Raw genomic sequence first — 18024 nt, forward strand, 5'->3', positions numbered from 1 at the left:
AGCATCTTCTGAAGCAAGCAATGAAGGTGGGATCTGTTCATTTCTTTCACTCTAGCTCCTGCAGAAAACAGCTGCATGACTAATTTTGAAATGTCTGGTTTGAGATCTGTCTTGTTTTGTCTTGTCTGTCTGTTTGTCTGTCTGTGTGTCTATCTGTCTACCAACCAAGCAACCATCTTGGATTAGACAATTTCTTTACTTTTATTTTTGTTCTTTACTTTCTGTTATTGTCTTACTTTTATATTTTGTTATATTTTGAACAATAAGAAAGTATGCTATTGAATTAATAATCTACTTTTCTGCTTCTGCTTGGGAAAGAATAAATAAGCTGTAATTTGAATTTTTACCTAAGCAGATTTCCTGTTAATTGCAAAACAGTGGGCTAATTGAAAGAACATCCTAATATTTCAGTTTGTTAAGATTTAATTTGACAATTTTTGTTCTTATAATAATGCTTATTAAAATTACATCACAAAGCTAATGGAAAAATATCAGAAATACAAACTGAGAAAGTAGGGTTTCAAATGGTTATTTTACTTATTCTCAAAAGCAGCCCACGAGGGGTCAAAGACAGTGGTAAATGTTATGCAATGTGCCATTCAAGATAAGATCAACAACCATTTTGTGGCATGCCTTGCATTTTAAGGTTCATTTTCTAGCTCCCAGTTGAAATAAAAATAGGGCACTTGATAAAGATTAATTTGTCGTCAGATGGGACATTTGCTCTTTAATTAGATTTCTGTATCCCTACTTGGGGGTTTTGTGTGGGCCTGTAGCAAGTACAAAAAAGCCTCCAGCGAAACCTAAACTGTGACCCTCATCTTCCCACTTTACTGGGAACTAATTTCATTTCCTGCCTGTCTGGAGAGGTATTTTCAACAGGCATCTATGTTTTGTCTTCTCAACTGATTTATTTATCAATCTCAATGTGATGTTTTTTTAAACTCTTAAATTACATCCAAATTCTAAAGCATCTATTTATTACACAAGGAAATTGAAAATCTGTCTGTGTGATATCACACAAAGATTCCCCCTTAAGGTTATAAGGACAGTTGACAGATATTAATGATTTTTCTCCTTCTCCTAAACCACATTCAGAAAAACAATGTGAGGGGGAGTGAATAGTGGAAGTGGCTAAAAATAATGAAATACAACCAAATATTTACTGAATTTTAAAACAAAACAAGCCAATATTTTCTTTAAAAGCTAGTGCATAATCATAGTGCTAAAGAAAAAATGTTGTAAAAGAGTAGAAATGAATATATTTAAAATCAATGCCCACTTTTCCTAGGAATTAGATAATACAAGCAAGCAGTCCTTGCCATAGCTGAGCCATAATAAAATTCATGTTTGTGTGTTTGTCTGTGTGTATGTGTCTGTCTATCACTCAGAGATTATAGATTATAGACAACATGATGTTCTCCACTAATGTTAGAACAGTGCTTCTCAATGTTTATCTCAATATCTCATTACATTAGCAAAGAATCTTGATATCACTATGATTAAAACAAAAATCCCATTTTTGAAACATTTATATATTATCAGGCATTACTCAGTATGCAAAACCGTTCTTCTTCCCTATTGCACAACACATGTTGTCTTTGTCAAGTTGACAAAAATCTGAAAATAAAGACTTTCTCCCCTGTCTTTCCAATGTGAAAGATGAAGAAGCTAGCATTATGCTTAGACAATGATCTTTCCACAAATATTACTTATGTCCTGTCCCCACTGTTATTGGTTCTACCAGAAAATTGGCAAGGAGTTTCTGAATAGTGTTTACATGCCTCTTTCCCTTAGGTGCCTGGAATATATAGCTCTATATGATTTCATATTTTCATATAATGGTTCAGTATATAGTGCAGAATTAAGCAAGCACTTATCTTGGTTATACTCAGTGGTGGGATTCAGCCGATTCGCACCACTTCGGCAGAACTGGTAGCTAATTTTTTGTTGCCCAGGCCCAGAATGGACTTCTGGAAACGGCATGCACACAGAGAACCGGTTGTTTACATATTTTAATCTCACCACTGGTTATACTGCTTCTTTCACTTTCCTCTGGCTCAACTCTATTACTGCACTCAGTCACCCAGTTTCTGCCTGAGCTCAGTACCTTGATTTCCTATTCTTATTAGGAAATTAGAACAGGTTACATATGCAATTGACTATATTCCAATCACTGGGAAATGATCATTCTCTTGACATGTCTCCATACATGAAGCCACAACATTTTCTAATTTGCATTGCTAAACCTTACTAGGAATTATGGACCCCTACTTCAAGTTGTCTGGAAGAGACAGACTTTTTAAATTAGCTTTTTATGATTACAAGTATACACATGACATATAAGAATATATCAATTGTACAGATCCAGTGTTGAAAATAGGCAGTTTGACTTAGGGAGACAGGTAAGAAAATAAGCTGGCTCCTAGACAGAACATCAATATTTTAGGAAGGAAGGTAATCCCAAAATATTTGTATATTGCTTAAAAAACAAAGTATGGGGAGTGGACTAGTAGACCTCCAAGGTTAATCCAACTCTGTTAATCTATTTGCAGTAAGTTAGCCTGTGGATATTGCAATGCAAGAAATATATTACAAATCAGACTTCCGGTCTTGTGCAGTAGTGCAACAGCCAAGGGATTTCAGGGCTCCGTGCCCTTTGGCTGATTTTTTCCTGTTAGGGGACCCTAAATGGGCCAGAAGCTGCCCCAAAGAGGCGGCAAAGAAAGAAGGAAGTCCCATAGACTACGGAGACATGGCAGTCGACCCGATCGGTCCAGGAGAAGCCTTCCAGAAACCAACAGGAGAAAGGCTAGCCTAACTTCAGAGTGTAGCCCGAGCTACAAGCAACCGAAGTAAAAAAGCACTATGTAAACAGCGCGTTTGAATCTGGGTAAGATCATCATTTTTCTCTATCCTACTTATTAACTTTCCTGGAAAAAAAAATTCCCAAGGAGCAAAAAACCTCCAAACGTGAAGGAGGGGGATTTTTGCCCCACCCTTTTACTAACAGAAGCAGAGAATTAAACCTTTTACAGAGGACCAAAACATACAGAAATGAAATTAAATAAATATAAAACCTAAATTTGGATAAGTTTGGAATTGTCGAATGGTTAAGATTCTCATTTTAAAGGCAATTTTAGATGTTGATAATTTGAGAAATAAACTGGTGCTGACATCTAGTGGTGGATAAAGACTATGACAGCTATGGCTTTTATACAGGACTTGGGAAAAACTAATCTGTGCTTGTGACCTTCAAAGCTATAACAATAGAGAACAGCTGTGACAAAAAAGAACAATTTGGGTTGCAGACAAAGAGAGGATTATAAATTTCAGGAAACCTTTGTGAACCTTTTTGGATTATAAATATCTACTAAACTGTGACTCTAAACCTATTTGCAGAGAAAAGAAAACCTTGATTCTTGACCACTATGGAAAATCAGAGACTTGTAGAAAGAACTTATCAAGAAAAAAAAACCTTTCAAGAGGAGACATATGAGATGCTGCAACTAATTCAAACAACAATGACTTCAAACCACAAAGAAATCCAAAATAACTTTGAAAACATAAACCAATTCATCTCCAATTTAACTTTACAACAAAAAAAGTCCCAGGAAATAACAATAGAGAAGGAGCAGATAAAACAGATAACTGAACACAAATTTGAGAATAGAGACTCAAAAATGGAACTTAACACAACAAAGAAGTATGATTTAACCCAAGTGGGAAAAAATTACAAGAAATATTGGTTTTGGAAAAGGTAACTTATACTTTAAGACCACAAGACAAATTTGAGGATAAGAAAAAAGACTGGTCAAAATGGATTGAAGAGATGTCAGGCACACCACTAGAACTGGAGAGACAAAAAATGATAAGAGATACAGAGAGAAAAAGAAAGAAAAAGATTTTTAGCAAACATGAAAGAGCAAATGCCTCTTACAAAGATATTGTACTTGACTTATTTTTTATATCTACAGTAACACAAGAATATGGAAAGACTCTTTGATTCAGCAGAACATATTGATTAAAGATATTGGGCAAAAGAAGAAGGCCAAAGTGAAAATAAAGAAAATAAATGATGGAACTTATCAGAGAGAATATTTAAAAAAGAAACACCTGTTTGAATATGGTTAAAGTAATAGAAAGATTTTGGATATGAATTTTACTTTAAGAGGGAGGAGTCCCTCAAATAACATAGTACTTCTCTCTTTCTTCTCTTTTCTTAACTTATTTCTTGACATGAGTAATATAAAAGAGTTAGAATGGCTTATATGTAAGGACATATTTTAGGTATTTAAATGTGATTCATTTTAAGAAAATTACAATGGATTGGAAAAAATGTTTTGAATAAGAGTTAAAAGACCAGATGACTAGATTTATTAAATGGAATATTTAAAGATTAAATATATTCTTAATTATGGTAAAAAAAAGAATGGAAAAATTTTATAAATTAATATGTATTAGCTTAGGGGAAACATGGACTTTCAGTACTATACTATCTTTTTATCCCTCTTTACTCTTGTTCTTTTTTTCTCTTTTTTAAGTCTTATTTATTCCTTAGGTAAGGTAAAAGTTATGGGATGGTTTACATGAGAAAAAATAGAATCAAATATTTAAATGTAATTAACTTTGAGAAAATCTTAACCAGTAAGAATGTCTTGAATATTGTGGGAAAAACAAATGTAAACAAGAACTGTAAACAGGATCTATGATGAGGCAACCAGAATGATTAGATAGAAAAGAAATATTATATTGATGTGGTTATTATCTACGGAAATATTAGAAAAAAAATTATATTCAATTGTTATCTATCAAAACAATAAGAATTGTATTAACTTAAGGTTGGTAAAAGAGAACATTATGGGAAGAAGAAGAAATCAAGTAAAGCTATTATGTGGATTATAGATCATAGAAACCAATTTTTAGCGAATGTTTTTTAAATGTAAAGCCAGACAATATACTGTTTACTGAATATTAAGGTGACCATGTTAAAAAATTAATAAAATATATTATATAAAAAAGGAATATATTACAAATCAAAATGAGGTAGTTTTTGAACCACAAAATATTTTTATTGTTTTAATGAAAACTGTATTGACGTTTCATGGTTAAATAGGAATATCTAAGTCTTTAGTAGTGCAAATAGAGACATCCATATTTATGCGGTCTATTTCTTAGAACTCATCAAATATTTACTTGAAAATAAAATGTATACGATATACTTAAATTTATGATAACTACAAAGAAAATGCATAATAGTTTTTGCTTATGAATATTATAAGGAACTTAACTAGCTAGCCTGTTGTGATTTTTTTTTTGCTAATGAATTTAGAAGAAAATTCGACCAATGAGAAACTTCAGTAGAGCAAACTCTCTAGGTGAAAAGGCAACATAATGGATTCATTTTAACCATATGTAAGTTAAAGCACACTGGGGAAAAATCTAAATCTTTGCCCTTATGAAAAAGGTTAGGTAATTTTGGTATGTGCTAACTTAAAACATATGAATAACACATAGTACAAGGATCAGACTTACAAAACAGGATACAACACATGTAAAAACTTATTTTCAGGCTATGATATAAATGGATGGCACTCCTATTGTACTCTATCAAATTAAATAATGCCATACTATAACAGAACTAATAGTGCAATCCACAGTTCTTCATTACAATAAAGTAGTGAAAGCTCAGGATTTTCTATAATATTCCTACTTCTATGCTATTACCCACTTAGCTTGGAGACATTGCACGGAAATTGAATATAGTTGTGGTATATGTTCTAAAGCAGAGGGAAATGTGCTGAAGGTTGCAGGTTTAAATCAGAATGTCCAACTGAAATTTAGGTTCATAAATACCATGTATTCAGGGTAACCACAAAGTAGGTTAAATTGAGATATAATCAACAGAATTATGTTATGGCTATGCCAGTTTCCACATAATATATTGAAACTGGAATGTTTTATATGGTTAAGGAGCTGAGGATCTAGTCGTTCTTTCCTAAAGAAAAAAATGTTCTCCAAGGATTATAACTTGTGAATTGACAATCATCACCATATGAACATTCCCAATAAATTCCCTCCCACTGATGTTTCTCAAATTGTGTCATGTTGTAATGTTTTCTTGCAAGTAAACCTATACTCTCATCAATTAAGGTCACTATGGAATAGTCCGTACACCTAAGTTATAGATCAGAATTAATTCTTTTCTTATATTTAATACTTCATTTGAGGATGCAGATATCATTTAACAAAGGTCAACAGGGAGTGCTCGTGTGCCAAGTTTCCTTAATAAACATAAGCCCTGGCTGATTAAGTAAAAAAAAAGAAGCTACTCATGACATATATTGGGTTAAAAATTGGCAAGGACTTACTTGTTGCATTGTTGGTGAATGTATAGCAGACTGCACTTGCATTGGCAGCTGATTTCCAATTGATTGCTGCATTGTAAGTGTCTGATGTTGTTGTATACTGAGATGTGGATGAATTGGAGGACTCATCTGAAGGGTTGGTGGAGGAGTTACAGCCAAGTTGGCTATTGAAACAGTCACTGGCATTTGGTTGTTAGGCTTAGGTGCTATATTCCTTGGAATATTGGGATGTATGGCTGTTATATGAGAATTCATTCCTGTTTGTTGGTGGTAATGGGAACCTAAGTACATTGCTGAATGAGGCTGTGTGGATGCATGGAATACTGGCTGCTTTGGGCTCATCATCTGAGGTTGCTGGGATACCTTAACATCCACGGGCTCATTGTAGCTCTGTTTAAAAAGAAAAAAAACACCACCAATTATTTGAAATCTGAGATGTGCAGTTATTCTGAGAGACAAAACCCAAATAGTCTGTACTTGTTTTTAACTTGCCCTCCCACAACCACTGACAAAATTGACTCAGACAAGGCTGATTAAGTCTCTGATGTTTTACTGTTATCTATGCAGAACAGAATACTTTTTGTAAAGGCTATATGGATCACTGTATTATTTTTTAAAGTTTAAGACTATATAATTTTTGAAAAATAAACTCACATTTTGTACAAAAGAAATACAATAAATGAATATGCAATTCATTAAAATTTAATCTAGAACAGGAAAACATATCCAATCCCAGGCAATATCTAATGTTATATGTAAACTTATGTTTGCACAATGCAACTTATTTTCCTTTTTCTTCCTTCCTCATTGTATTCACCTGACATCGTTTTCAGATTTGGGGAATATGAAGATGACATATTACTATGGGTAGGGTTCCACTAGTAATGCCATTTTGTCAAAAGATAGATACTTTTGAACATAAAACCAAGGATGACCCAAGTTACAAACTAGACATTTGGCACTGATTTTGCTTTTAATTTATTATCATGATAAAAGAAACAATTGCTTCAATTCCCATTTCTCTGCTGTCTATTGATTATGCAAAATGTACTTTCTTTCCAGTCCCTACAGATCTTTTTGCTAAATGTTGCTGCTTGATTCAAACACAGCATATCTCTCTATTTGCTCATGATTTTGTTCTTTGTTTCTCTTGTTCCTTGACTAATTTTAATAAGGAATTCTCATATTGTTTACTAAAGTGAGAAGGGTTGAACAAGTGAGAGATGAGCAGATTAAATGCCTTTGGGAACACTTCCACCAAAGACTGACCAAGGTATTTCAAAAAACGCAGTTAATATTAACTAAATATAGTCATCTAAATCAGGGGTCCCCAAACCCTGGTCTACGGACCAGCACCGGGCCATAGAATGCCAGCAACCGGGCCACACAAACAAGCGAAGCCCCACCCATGGGATGCAGGCACCACACAAAACCATGCCCCTTCCGCTCTGCAAAAAAACCTTTCTCCATGGAACCAGTTCCTGGTGCCCAAAAGACTGGGGCTGCTGCTCTAGATAATAATCATCATCTATTTACAGATTGCTTGTGACATTCACTAAATAGCAACATTTTGTAGTTTTATTTTCCCCATGTCCTATTTGCTACATTTCAGAGGCAATTTATTATAAACATCTGTGTAATTGATAGGATATGAAGAAATCTGATTGTACTATACCAAATTTTGAAAACTGAACCTGCTCAGACCTCTGTATGTTATGTTTCCTACCACTCTAGTTGTTCCAGGTAGGAAATGGACCGTAAGATTCAGAACCTCCTTTTCCCCACTTTTTCTCCTTATTTACCAGCATAGAAGTTATTATTTTACATATTATTAATATGTATTCTATGTATTATTTATATAATATTAGTTATATTATTTTATAAGAGGCTTGCTTGAATCTGTAAGTTGTAAGATAGATACTGAAGCATTCTATATCATCCTCCAATGCATGAAATATATGTGTGATGTACAGTTATAATATTTTAATATTTGAGGAAGGGGCACGGATTGGAATGATCAATTTAATAATAGCTTTCACATAACATTAAAAAGAGCTTCTATAAATATTTTTCTCAGTTTCCTGCATTGTTATTTTCTAATACCTATATTATAAACTTGATGTGCTCAAATAAAAGTAGTAAAGAATACAGTATTAACTCCCAAGGGCTTGCCAGAAGATATGTACTTGAATAATAATTCATATCTTAAGGAGAAGTTGAAGGAATAACTATTGAAATATGCCATGAAAAAATGATAAAATCTTCCTTTGAAAGCAAGTGGTACTATGTCAAAATAAACGTTGGAAGATTCATATATGTCCTTATTCTATGACCTTGATATCACATTTGTTCGGTTTTCAAGTCAAAGTAAGTTTAATGTTACTCTAAGCTTTCTGGGGTCACTGGAGCCTGTAAGAGCCATTTGTATTCTTTCTAATATATGCACCATCACCACCAATCAGCCTATATGCACATTACAGAAATAGCTTCATTATCTGTAATAATGTACAGAGGAAAAATGATAACTTCATTTGCCTCCATCATGCTTTTAATAATGATAGCAACAAAAATATATTTTCTCAGTAAACTGCACAAAATTAAATGGAAATGATAAAGGGAATACAATTCTCAGTGCATAGGTAAGAGTACATCTTTCATTCCTCCAGTGTGGTATGTATACACATTTGGTGACATGCACATAGATCTATATCTATATATCTATATCTATATCTACACACACACACACACACTCTCTCTCACACACACAAACAAACATATATATCCAAATATTGCATACTATAGAGAACTGAAAACCCATTGAATGTTTTAGAACCCTGCCTCCAGATTTGGAGTCAAAGTACAACTGATCCAAGTTATACCAAAATCAAACAAACAAACAAAAACATTAATTTAAGAAAGTGTGGATATTGAAATTCCCTGCAACAAAAACAAATATACACTGGAGGCATCAAAGGTAGGGAAAGAAGGGACAAATGAATGGAAAATGACCATTATGACTTAAGTTTGTGTGCATGTTGTGATATATAAGGTAAAGGTAAAGGTTCCCCTGCACATGCGTGCTAGTCGTTTCCGACTCTAGGGGCCGGTGCTCATCTCCGTTTCAAAGCCGAAGAGCCAGCGCTTGTCCGAGGACATCTCTGTGGTCATGTGGCCGGCATGACTAGACGCCAAAGGCGCACGGAACGCTGTTACCTTCCCACCGTAGTGGTCCCTATTTTTCTACTTGCATTTTTACGTGCTTTCGAACTGCTAGGTTGGCAGAAGCTGGGACGAGTAACAGGCGCTCACTCTGTTACGCGGCACTCGGGATTCGACCCGCCAAACTGCCGACCTTCCGATCGACAAGCTCAGCGTCCTAACCCACTGAGCCACCGCGTCCCTATATATATATATATATATATATTGTGATATATATATATATATAAATAGTTAACAAGCATTTAACATATATATATATATATATATATATATATATATATATATATATATATATATATATAGAGAGAGAGAGAGAGAGAGAGAGAGAGAGAGAGAGGAGGGGGGGGAGAGAGGAGGGGGGGAGAGAGAGAGAGACAGAGAGTTTGCACTGAAATGTTGTAACATTTGTTTAATAATTCTGGTGAAACTTTGGAGTCTGTAAATACTGCTTGCAATAATTTGAAAAGGAGGAGGGATGTCTCTGTGTGGATGTGTGTATAATTTCCACACAGTTCAAAATGTTTATAATTTCTCTAAGGGTAAGAATCTTAAGAATTTATGCTAAAGAGTGAAGACACAAAAGGCACAAGGAAAGCCACTAAACTATTACAAAATTAAACAAAAATCTGAAAACTATATTTTTAGGATTTAGCAACCTGAAGAAAAGTTTAAGTACCGTATATACTTGAGTATAAGCCGACTCGAGTATAAGCCGAGACCCCCAATTCCACCCCCAAAAACTGGAAAAAGTTATTGACTCGAGTATAAGCCAATCCGCCGTTCTGCAAGCCTCCGCCGGCGGCGGCTGGATCCGCGCTCTGCAAGCCTCTGCCGCCAGCAGAGGCTCGATCCGCCATTTTGCAAGCCTGAATACACAGGAATACCCTGTGTGGCCGCGGCTCTCGGGGAAGCCCTGGCTGTCCGCTTCCTCGCTCCACGCTGCCATTCGGGGCCCGCACGTTCCCCGGGCAAATCGCGGCGCCCAGCAGGCGAGGAAACACGCCCGCTCCAGTCGCCCCCCCTTCCCTCAGGAGACGCGAAGCAAGTGACCGCCCGGAGCTTACCGAGGACTTGCGCGCGGCCGAGGCTTCGGTGCTTCCAGGATCGCGCACACCTCTCCCAAGCTGCCGCCGTCCGGAGACCTGCTGAAGTTTGGGGAGGTTTGGGGAGGTGCGCGCGCACCTCCCCAAACCTCCCCAAACGTCGGCAGGTCTCCGGACGGCGGTGGCTTGGGAGAGGTGCGCGCGATCCCGGAAGCACCAAAGCCTCGGCCGCGCACAAGTCCTCGGTAAGTTTTTTTTGTTGACTGGAGTATAAGCCGAAGTGGAATTTTTCAGCCCAAAAAGTGGGCTGAAAAATTCGGCTTATACTCAAGTATATACGGTATATTAATTCAAAAGCTAATATATTTTAAACCTCTGAGTAAGAGGGGTTTATTTTTCTGTGTGATTTTTTGAAGGTAATCTAATATTTATAAATTGTACAAAATGTATGTGCTATTCTAGGTTACAGGGTATAAGAATTAAATATATTTAGAAGAATAAACATGAAGCCTCAGCAGTCATATCTTAGCTGGGTCTGATATAATGAATAATATTAATTAACCCTCCTGTGCAATCAGAACTCAAGCGAACCTTGTGAATTCAAACTATTATTCAGCCCTCTTGAATGCAATGTAGAAATCCTTGAACCAAACATGAATACAAAGCATTCTCTTTATGCATGATTCTCAGAAACCTGTGATCACTTGAAGGTAAGTATTTCTTTTAAAACGATGTTATTCTTCAGAGGCTGAAAGATTATAAATTATTTGTTACCACATATCTGACATACTGAAATGGATCATAACTCCATAGTACAATGCCTGGTTTCCATGTTGGAGGTCCAAAATTGAATTCCTGGCATTTTAAGAAAATTCTGCTTGAAAGTCTGGAGAATTATCACTCACTGTAAAAGTTGTCTCATGGAGTGATGGGTAGCAAAAAATTTAAATAAACACATAAATAAACAAATCTTTCTATATTCTGCTCTACACTGAAGTGGATATGTGCTTCCTATCTTTTAAATTTCTTGGGATAGATTTTTATGTTGTATTCTGTTGGAACTGGAAGCAAAGTATTTATGAATATTTCTTCAACAGATGAAGTAATAAATCTAGCTAGCTCAACAATAACAACAGCAAAAGCCATGGATTAGTAATGAAAAGTGCTTGTTTTTCAGAAACAATGTTACAGCTCACCATATTTTAAAAAATGATGTACAATTTGTTAAACTACATGCAAAACTAATAAAGGTTGCAACTTAGAACAATGGAAAAGTTTAATCAATATTTTAAATAATTTTATAATCTGAATAGTATTATGTAGAATGCTTTGTGAATTGATACTTTATTTAATCACTCCTACATATCAAACAAGTGGACTACAAACCACTTTCGTTCCACGATGATAGTGATGGTTCTGTTGCTTTGCATGTACACTGAGAGCTTCTGCACCAAGACAAATTACTTGTGTGTCTAATCACCTTTGGCCAATAAAGTATTCAAGATTCAAATAAAGCATTCAAGATTAATTTCAGTGGCACTGTTCATTTGCCAGTGGCACATTTCAGAATGGCAAAAAGGTTTGAGAATGCTCTGGCACATCTTCCAATATTATACCAGCATATATTTCTATTATCATTTTTAAATGAACATGGCCATTTTTAAAGTAATCCAAACAAAATAAAATATGCTAGATATGTTAGGAAAATATGTCAAAACTGTCACCGGTAAACTGCTACTTGGCAGTTGTAACAGTCACTAGACTGGAATTCTGATATCTGAAGTCCAACACTATACCACACCAAGTAGGAGAAGCCAACTTTGTAGTGACTATTTTTTTTTATTTCTAGTCCCCCTCATAGTTTCAGCCTGCAAAATTCCACTGAAACCCATGTTACCTTTGATACAAGGCTTGCTCTATACGCAGCTAACTGCTTCAGATATTCTTTCTTAGCAGCTTCTGTTTTCTTTTTATATACCTTTAAAAAACAAGGGAAAAAGTCAGTAACAAAATTTATTGTGCTTTCAAATAAAATCTCATCCTCAAGAATACATTTATTAAAACACCAAGCATTATGCTTTTAATTATCTGCTTTCTATAATTTTTTCTCGGCAAGGAATAATGACAGGCGTTAAAATGTGAAAGTACAGATTATTTAGCTGCCAAAAGTGATGTGAATTATTAACCTGAGAACTAATTGTTAAAAGAAAAGGGTGTGTGTGTGTAAAATAGTTAATCTGACCCAAACTATCATACTGCTAGATACATTATCACATTACCCTCATCAATATGGCACATATCTTCCAGATGCGTTGAATTACAATTCCAATAATTTTTAGTTGCCATGATTGAAGCCTTTTTAGCAATTTATCTATGATGATCATAATATAAAAATCTTCACTGGATAAGATCTCAATCAAATTATGTTCATTTTGATAAAATTTATCATACACAACAATCCTGATTCAATGATATTAAATCTGGACTGAGTTTGATACTGTCAGATAAATAGGGAACAAACAAGGTTTAGCATCTATTGCAACCTTCGTTTTCTCTGCTCACCAGGAAGTCCCAGCTGATACCATATTGCCTGTTTTAAGGGACAGTTTTCAAAATCAACTGAAATACTGCTTAGCAATACAATTTTCACCTGAAATGCTTGCCGACTCCAAAATAATGATGCATGTCTGACAGATAGTACATTGAAATAATAAGAAAGCCATTATTGTAATGGCTATTCAACATCATGAACCTGTCATAACAGTAATAGTAGCAACAGTCATCAGCAACAAGCAAAAAGGAAATATGAATACATCATTCTGATAACATCAATTAACAAACATCTACATCATGTGCAAATGTCATGATCTAAAATATAGGAAAATTCAGCAGGGAGATATTCTGTAGCACTGCATAAAATATCATGTCCAAACAGATACAAGCACTAAGTCATCTATGCTTTTTTATACTAGAAATAAACCATGGATATAATTTATTATTTTTTGTTTGTTTATCAAATTTATATGGCTGCCCATCTCACACCAAGTGACTTTGGGAAGTGTATAACAAAATATACCATTAAAACCTATTACAAAACCAATTAAAATAATTAAAACAGTAATTATGCCTGAATTGGCAATTGATTAGGGTATTGTTTAATGCTTGATTGTTTTGTCTGGTATTGCTCTTGGTGTTAATTCCTGCTGACATGGGTGTTGATTGCTGGTGATGTTCTGGTCTTTTTGTTTTTTTAGCTTTTAGTCCTAAATAGTGGCTGTTACAGTCTTTACACTGTATGTTGCAGATGACTGCTGTTTTTTCTTCTTTGATACTGGGTTAATTTATTTTATTATTGTTATTATTATGATGATGTATACTCAGAAAAAGGCTTTTTTAAAGTTTGCAGTGATATATTTCAAACTTATTAGGCCCATTATTTTAATATAAAGTACAGGAATATACTTCCAAGTAATGCATTTCCAAACTATGAAATTATTTATGAAGCAGCACTGTATTGTTACAAAATGAGCTTTTTTATCCCATCAAAGTGATGTTTTGACAGCATACTAGTTTCTCTTATCTTTGCTGGAAAAACCCCAAGTTTTCTTAAAAGGATTAAAGATTTTGCATACCAGGAAAATGTAAGATCATCATGAAAAAACAAGCATTGTATGATACCAAGGTAGTAAATATAAAGTGAAATAAGAATATGTTGATTCTAACTGTGTGCTGCCATTTGTATGTTCTTTTGCAATTTTTTCAGATTGCAAACCTACGCATATTTTGTTTCAGTAAGGATTTATAACAAGTAATCTTTCTGAGTTGATTGGTTGTAGTTATTGCTAAAATGTATTGTTTGTTTCAAGGAAATGAAACACCCATTACTTGACAGTTTTTCCTGTCTGGCAGCTAAAATTAAATTTGCCTGACCTGAAAGAACAGGCAAGAATGTAAATTGCACTCTCTTTGAATACATCTGCATAATTTTGCTGTTTCATATTCCAAACAAACACTAAACATAATAAGAATAATAGATCAGAGATTTATTTCTGACATTTCTCATTCCATATGTCCAATTAATGGTAGTTCTATAGAACTTTATAGGTAGGTGCTATTATGGCAGTTTATCATATAGATGCCATTTCTTAATTAGTCATAGACTATTTAACAATCAGTACTCAAAGATTAAGGCTATGGTAGAGAGTAATTAATATTTTACAGCTTAAATATAACAAAACATTATAAGATAAAAAAACAGTTGGGGTAATAGAGATAGCTGAGTTTCAAGACCCAGAAGTCAAATTTTCTATAAAAATGTGCACCTTGCTACAAATAGTGCCTTTATTGTGATGCTATCTGCAAAAAGCAATCTGCCCAGCAACATCATGGAGGAGCTTTGGAGTTAAAGAAGGAAAATATATGAGGGGTCCTTGGTGCTCTCTGAGCTGGATTGTTTTCTTGCGGATGATTCATTACCCAAACTAGGTAACATCATTAGTGCACTGATGATGATACCTAGTTTGGGTAATGAAATGTCTGCAAGAAAACAACCCAGCTCAGAGAACACCAAGGACCCCTCATGTCAAATACTGCATCCTAAGCTACAAATATTCTCCTTTATTAAGAAAATATATGAATAGCAATACAAATATGTTAGACCTTTATTGGACATAGTATTAAACATTAATATTCACACATTACATGCAGTAATTCTTCAGTCTTATCATGTAGTATGATTTAAACATGTACAGTTGTGATTTAATTAAAAATCACAGTTGTGATTTAATTAAAGATCTAACTATCTTAAATTCAAACAGCTGTAACCATCTAAGTAATTTCTGGAGAGCTAAATTCTCTTTTATCAATTTATACTGGTAATGCCATTGACTTCACTTAGGACTCACCTGATTATTTGCCAGCATCTGTTACTTGCAATGGCAGATATTGATCAGAGGTGAGTTTAGACCTGGCCAAAATGGTACCTGAGCTATGGGTGACTTTGTTGGTATATATTGCCCCACCCAAGATCTGGTACAAGCAATATTGATTGGACTGTGAGGCCATCTTCCCAGAATCAGATTTGCTGGTAGTTGAATCCATGTTGTTATCTTTTAGTGCCGCCAGCCTCAGCATGTTTATAAACTGAAGGCAGCTGGAAACATGAAATGAATGTCAGCTACAGCTTGATGGTACATAAAATACTTATGAGAAACTCTGCATTCCATCCACATTCTTTCTACAGAAGCTAGATAGTGCAACCTTCAATCACAGCCTGTATTTAAACTTCTAAAGAAAATTGCAGGTGAGATACATTCTCACCTATTATTTTTAGGGTAAAAAATAAACTATGATTAACTTTGAAAAGTCAGTTATGACCATTTTCTATTATTGCTGTGGATAAAGTATTAAATTAACATCTAATTGTGAAAAATTCAAGTATTTGTTCCATTTCTCTGTTAATTGGGGTACTTTATTTGATCTATGCTGTTTTCCTGTTTTCCCATATCATTATCATGGACACTTCTAAGCCACCTTGTATTACTAAATACTGCATCCGGTTTTGGTCACCATGATGTAAAAAAGATATTTAGACTCTAGAAAGAGTACAGAGAAGAGCAACAAAGATGATTAGGGGACTGGAGACTAAAACAAATAAGGAACAGCTGCTGGAATTGGGTATGTCTAGTTTAATGAAGAGAAGGACAAGGAGGAACATGATAGCAGTGTTCCAATATCTCAGGGGCTGCCTCAAAGAAGAGGGACTCAAGCTATTCTCCAAAGTGCCCAAAGGCAGGACAAGAAGCAATGGATGGAAACTAATAAAGGAGAGAAGCAACCAAGAACTAAGGAGAAACTTCCTGACAGTTAGAACAATTAACCAGTGCAACAACCTGCCTCCAGAAGCTGTGAATACTCCAACACTGGAAGTTTTTAAGAAGAGACTGGACAGCCATTTGTCAGAAATGGTATAGGGTTTCCTGCCTGAGTAGGGGGTTGGACTAGATGACCTCCAAGGTCCCTTCCAACTTTATTATTATTATTATAAATGGTATCATCCAGATTCTAATATACTACCTTTATCTACCAGGAGGAAAGAGCTCCAAGATGTATCACAGGAACAGAACTAGCTGAATCTTATTCACATATACTAAAATATGTAATAGATGGATGCATTACAATTGAGATTTATACCAGTACACATTATAGACAGAAGGTGAAAGGAAAATAACTGATGTAGTTCCCATCTTCAAAAAAGGAAAAAAAAATGGATCCAGGAAATTACAGACCTATCAGCCTGACCTCAATACCTGGGAAGATTCTGGAAAAGATAATCAAACAACGAATCAGTGAGCACCTAGAGACAAACAAAATCATTACTAAAAGCCAACATGGGTTTGTCAAAAACAGATCATGCCAGACAAATCTTATTGCATTCTTTAACCAAGTGACAAAATTAGTGGATCAGAGGAATGCTGTGGATATAATTTACTTGGACTTCAGTAAGGCATTTGATAAAGTAAAGTAGATTACAACCTACTACTTGACAAGATCGAAAATGTGGGTTAGACAGCATCACCACCAGATGGATTCACAGCTGGCTGACAGGCCGTACTCAGCATGTGGTCCTCAATGGAACCGCATCTACATGGAGGGAAGTGTGTAGTGGGGTGCCCCAGGGCTCTGTTCTGGGCCCAGTGCTCTTCAACATCTTCATCAACAATTTGGATGAGGAGATAGATGGGGAACTCAAATTTGCAGACGACACCAAGCTGGCAGGAATAGCCAACACTCCAGAAGACAGGCTTAAGATACAGGAGGATCTGGACAGACTTGAACACTGGGCACTATCTAACAAAATGAAATTCAATGGTGAAAAAAGTAAGGTTCTACATGTAGGCAAGAAAAACCAAATGTACAGGTATAGTATAGGGGGTACCTTGCTCAACTGTAGTAACTGTGAGAGGGATCTCGGAGTCCTAGTGGACAATCACTTAAATATGAGCAAGCAGTGTGCTGCAGCTGCCAGAAAAGCCAACACAGTGCTAGACTACATTAACAGAGGGTTAGAATCAAGATGACGTGAAGTATTCATACCACTTTACAATGCCTTGGTAAGGCCACACTTGGAATACTGCATCCAGTTTTGGTCACCACAATGTAAAAAAGATGTTGAGACTCTGGAAAGAGTACAGAGAAGAGCAACAAAGATGATTAGAGGTCTGGAGGCTAAAACATATAAAGAATGGTTGCTGGAATTGGGTATGTCTAGTTTAATGAAGAGAAGGACGAGGGGTGACATGATAGCAGTGTTCCAATATCTCAGGGGCTGCCACAAAGAAGAGGGAGTCAAGCTATTCTCCAAAGCACCTGAAAGCAGGACAAGAAGCAACGGA

At 35.3% G+C, this 18024-nt stretch overlaps 1 protein-coding gene across 1 annotated transcript in view; it reads right to left on the reverse strand.

Moving 5' to 3' along the window:
• Nucleotides 1–18024, reverse strand: part of TOX (thymocyte selection associated high mobility group box) — a gene marked incomplete at both ends in the record, with an annotated part of 240069 nt that overhangs the window by 9915 nt on the left and 212130 nt on the right. The window contains 2 exons of the mRNA XM_081325155.1: nucleotides 6372–6758; nucleotides 12528–12608. Coding sequence (XP_081181281.1) covers nucleotides 6372–6758; nucleotides 12528–12608 — 468 coding nt within the window. The remainder of the gene's footprint in view (nucleotides 1–6371; nucleotides 6759–12527; nucleotides 12609–18024) is intronic.

This window comes from Vipera berus (genome assembly GCF_964194415.1).
Source record: "Vipera berus genome assembly, chromosome: 3".
Lineage (NCBI taxonomy): Eukaryota > Metazoa > Chordata > Lepidosauria > Squamata > Viperidae > Vipera > Vipera berus.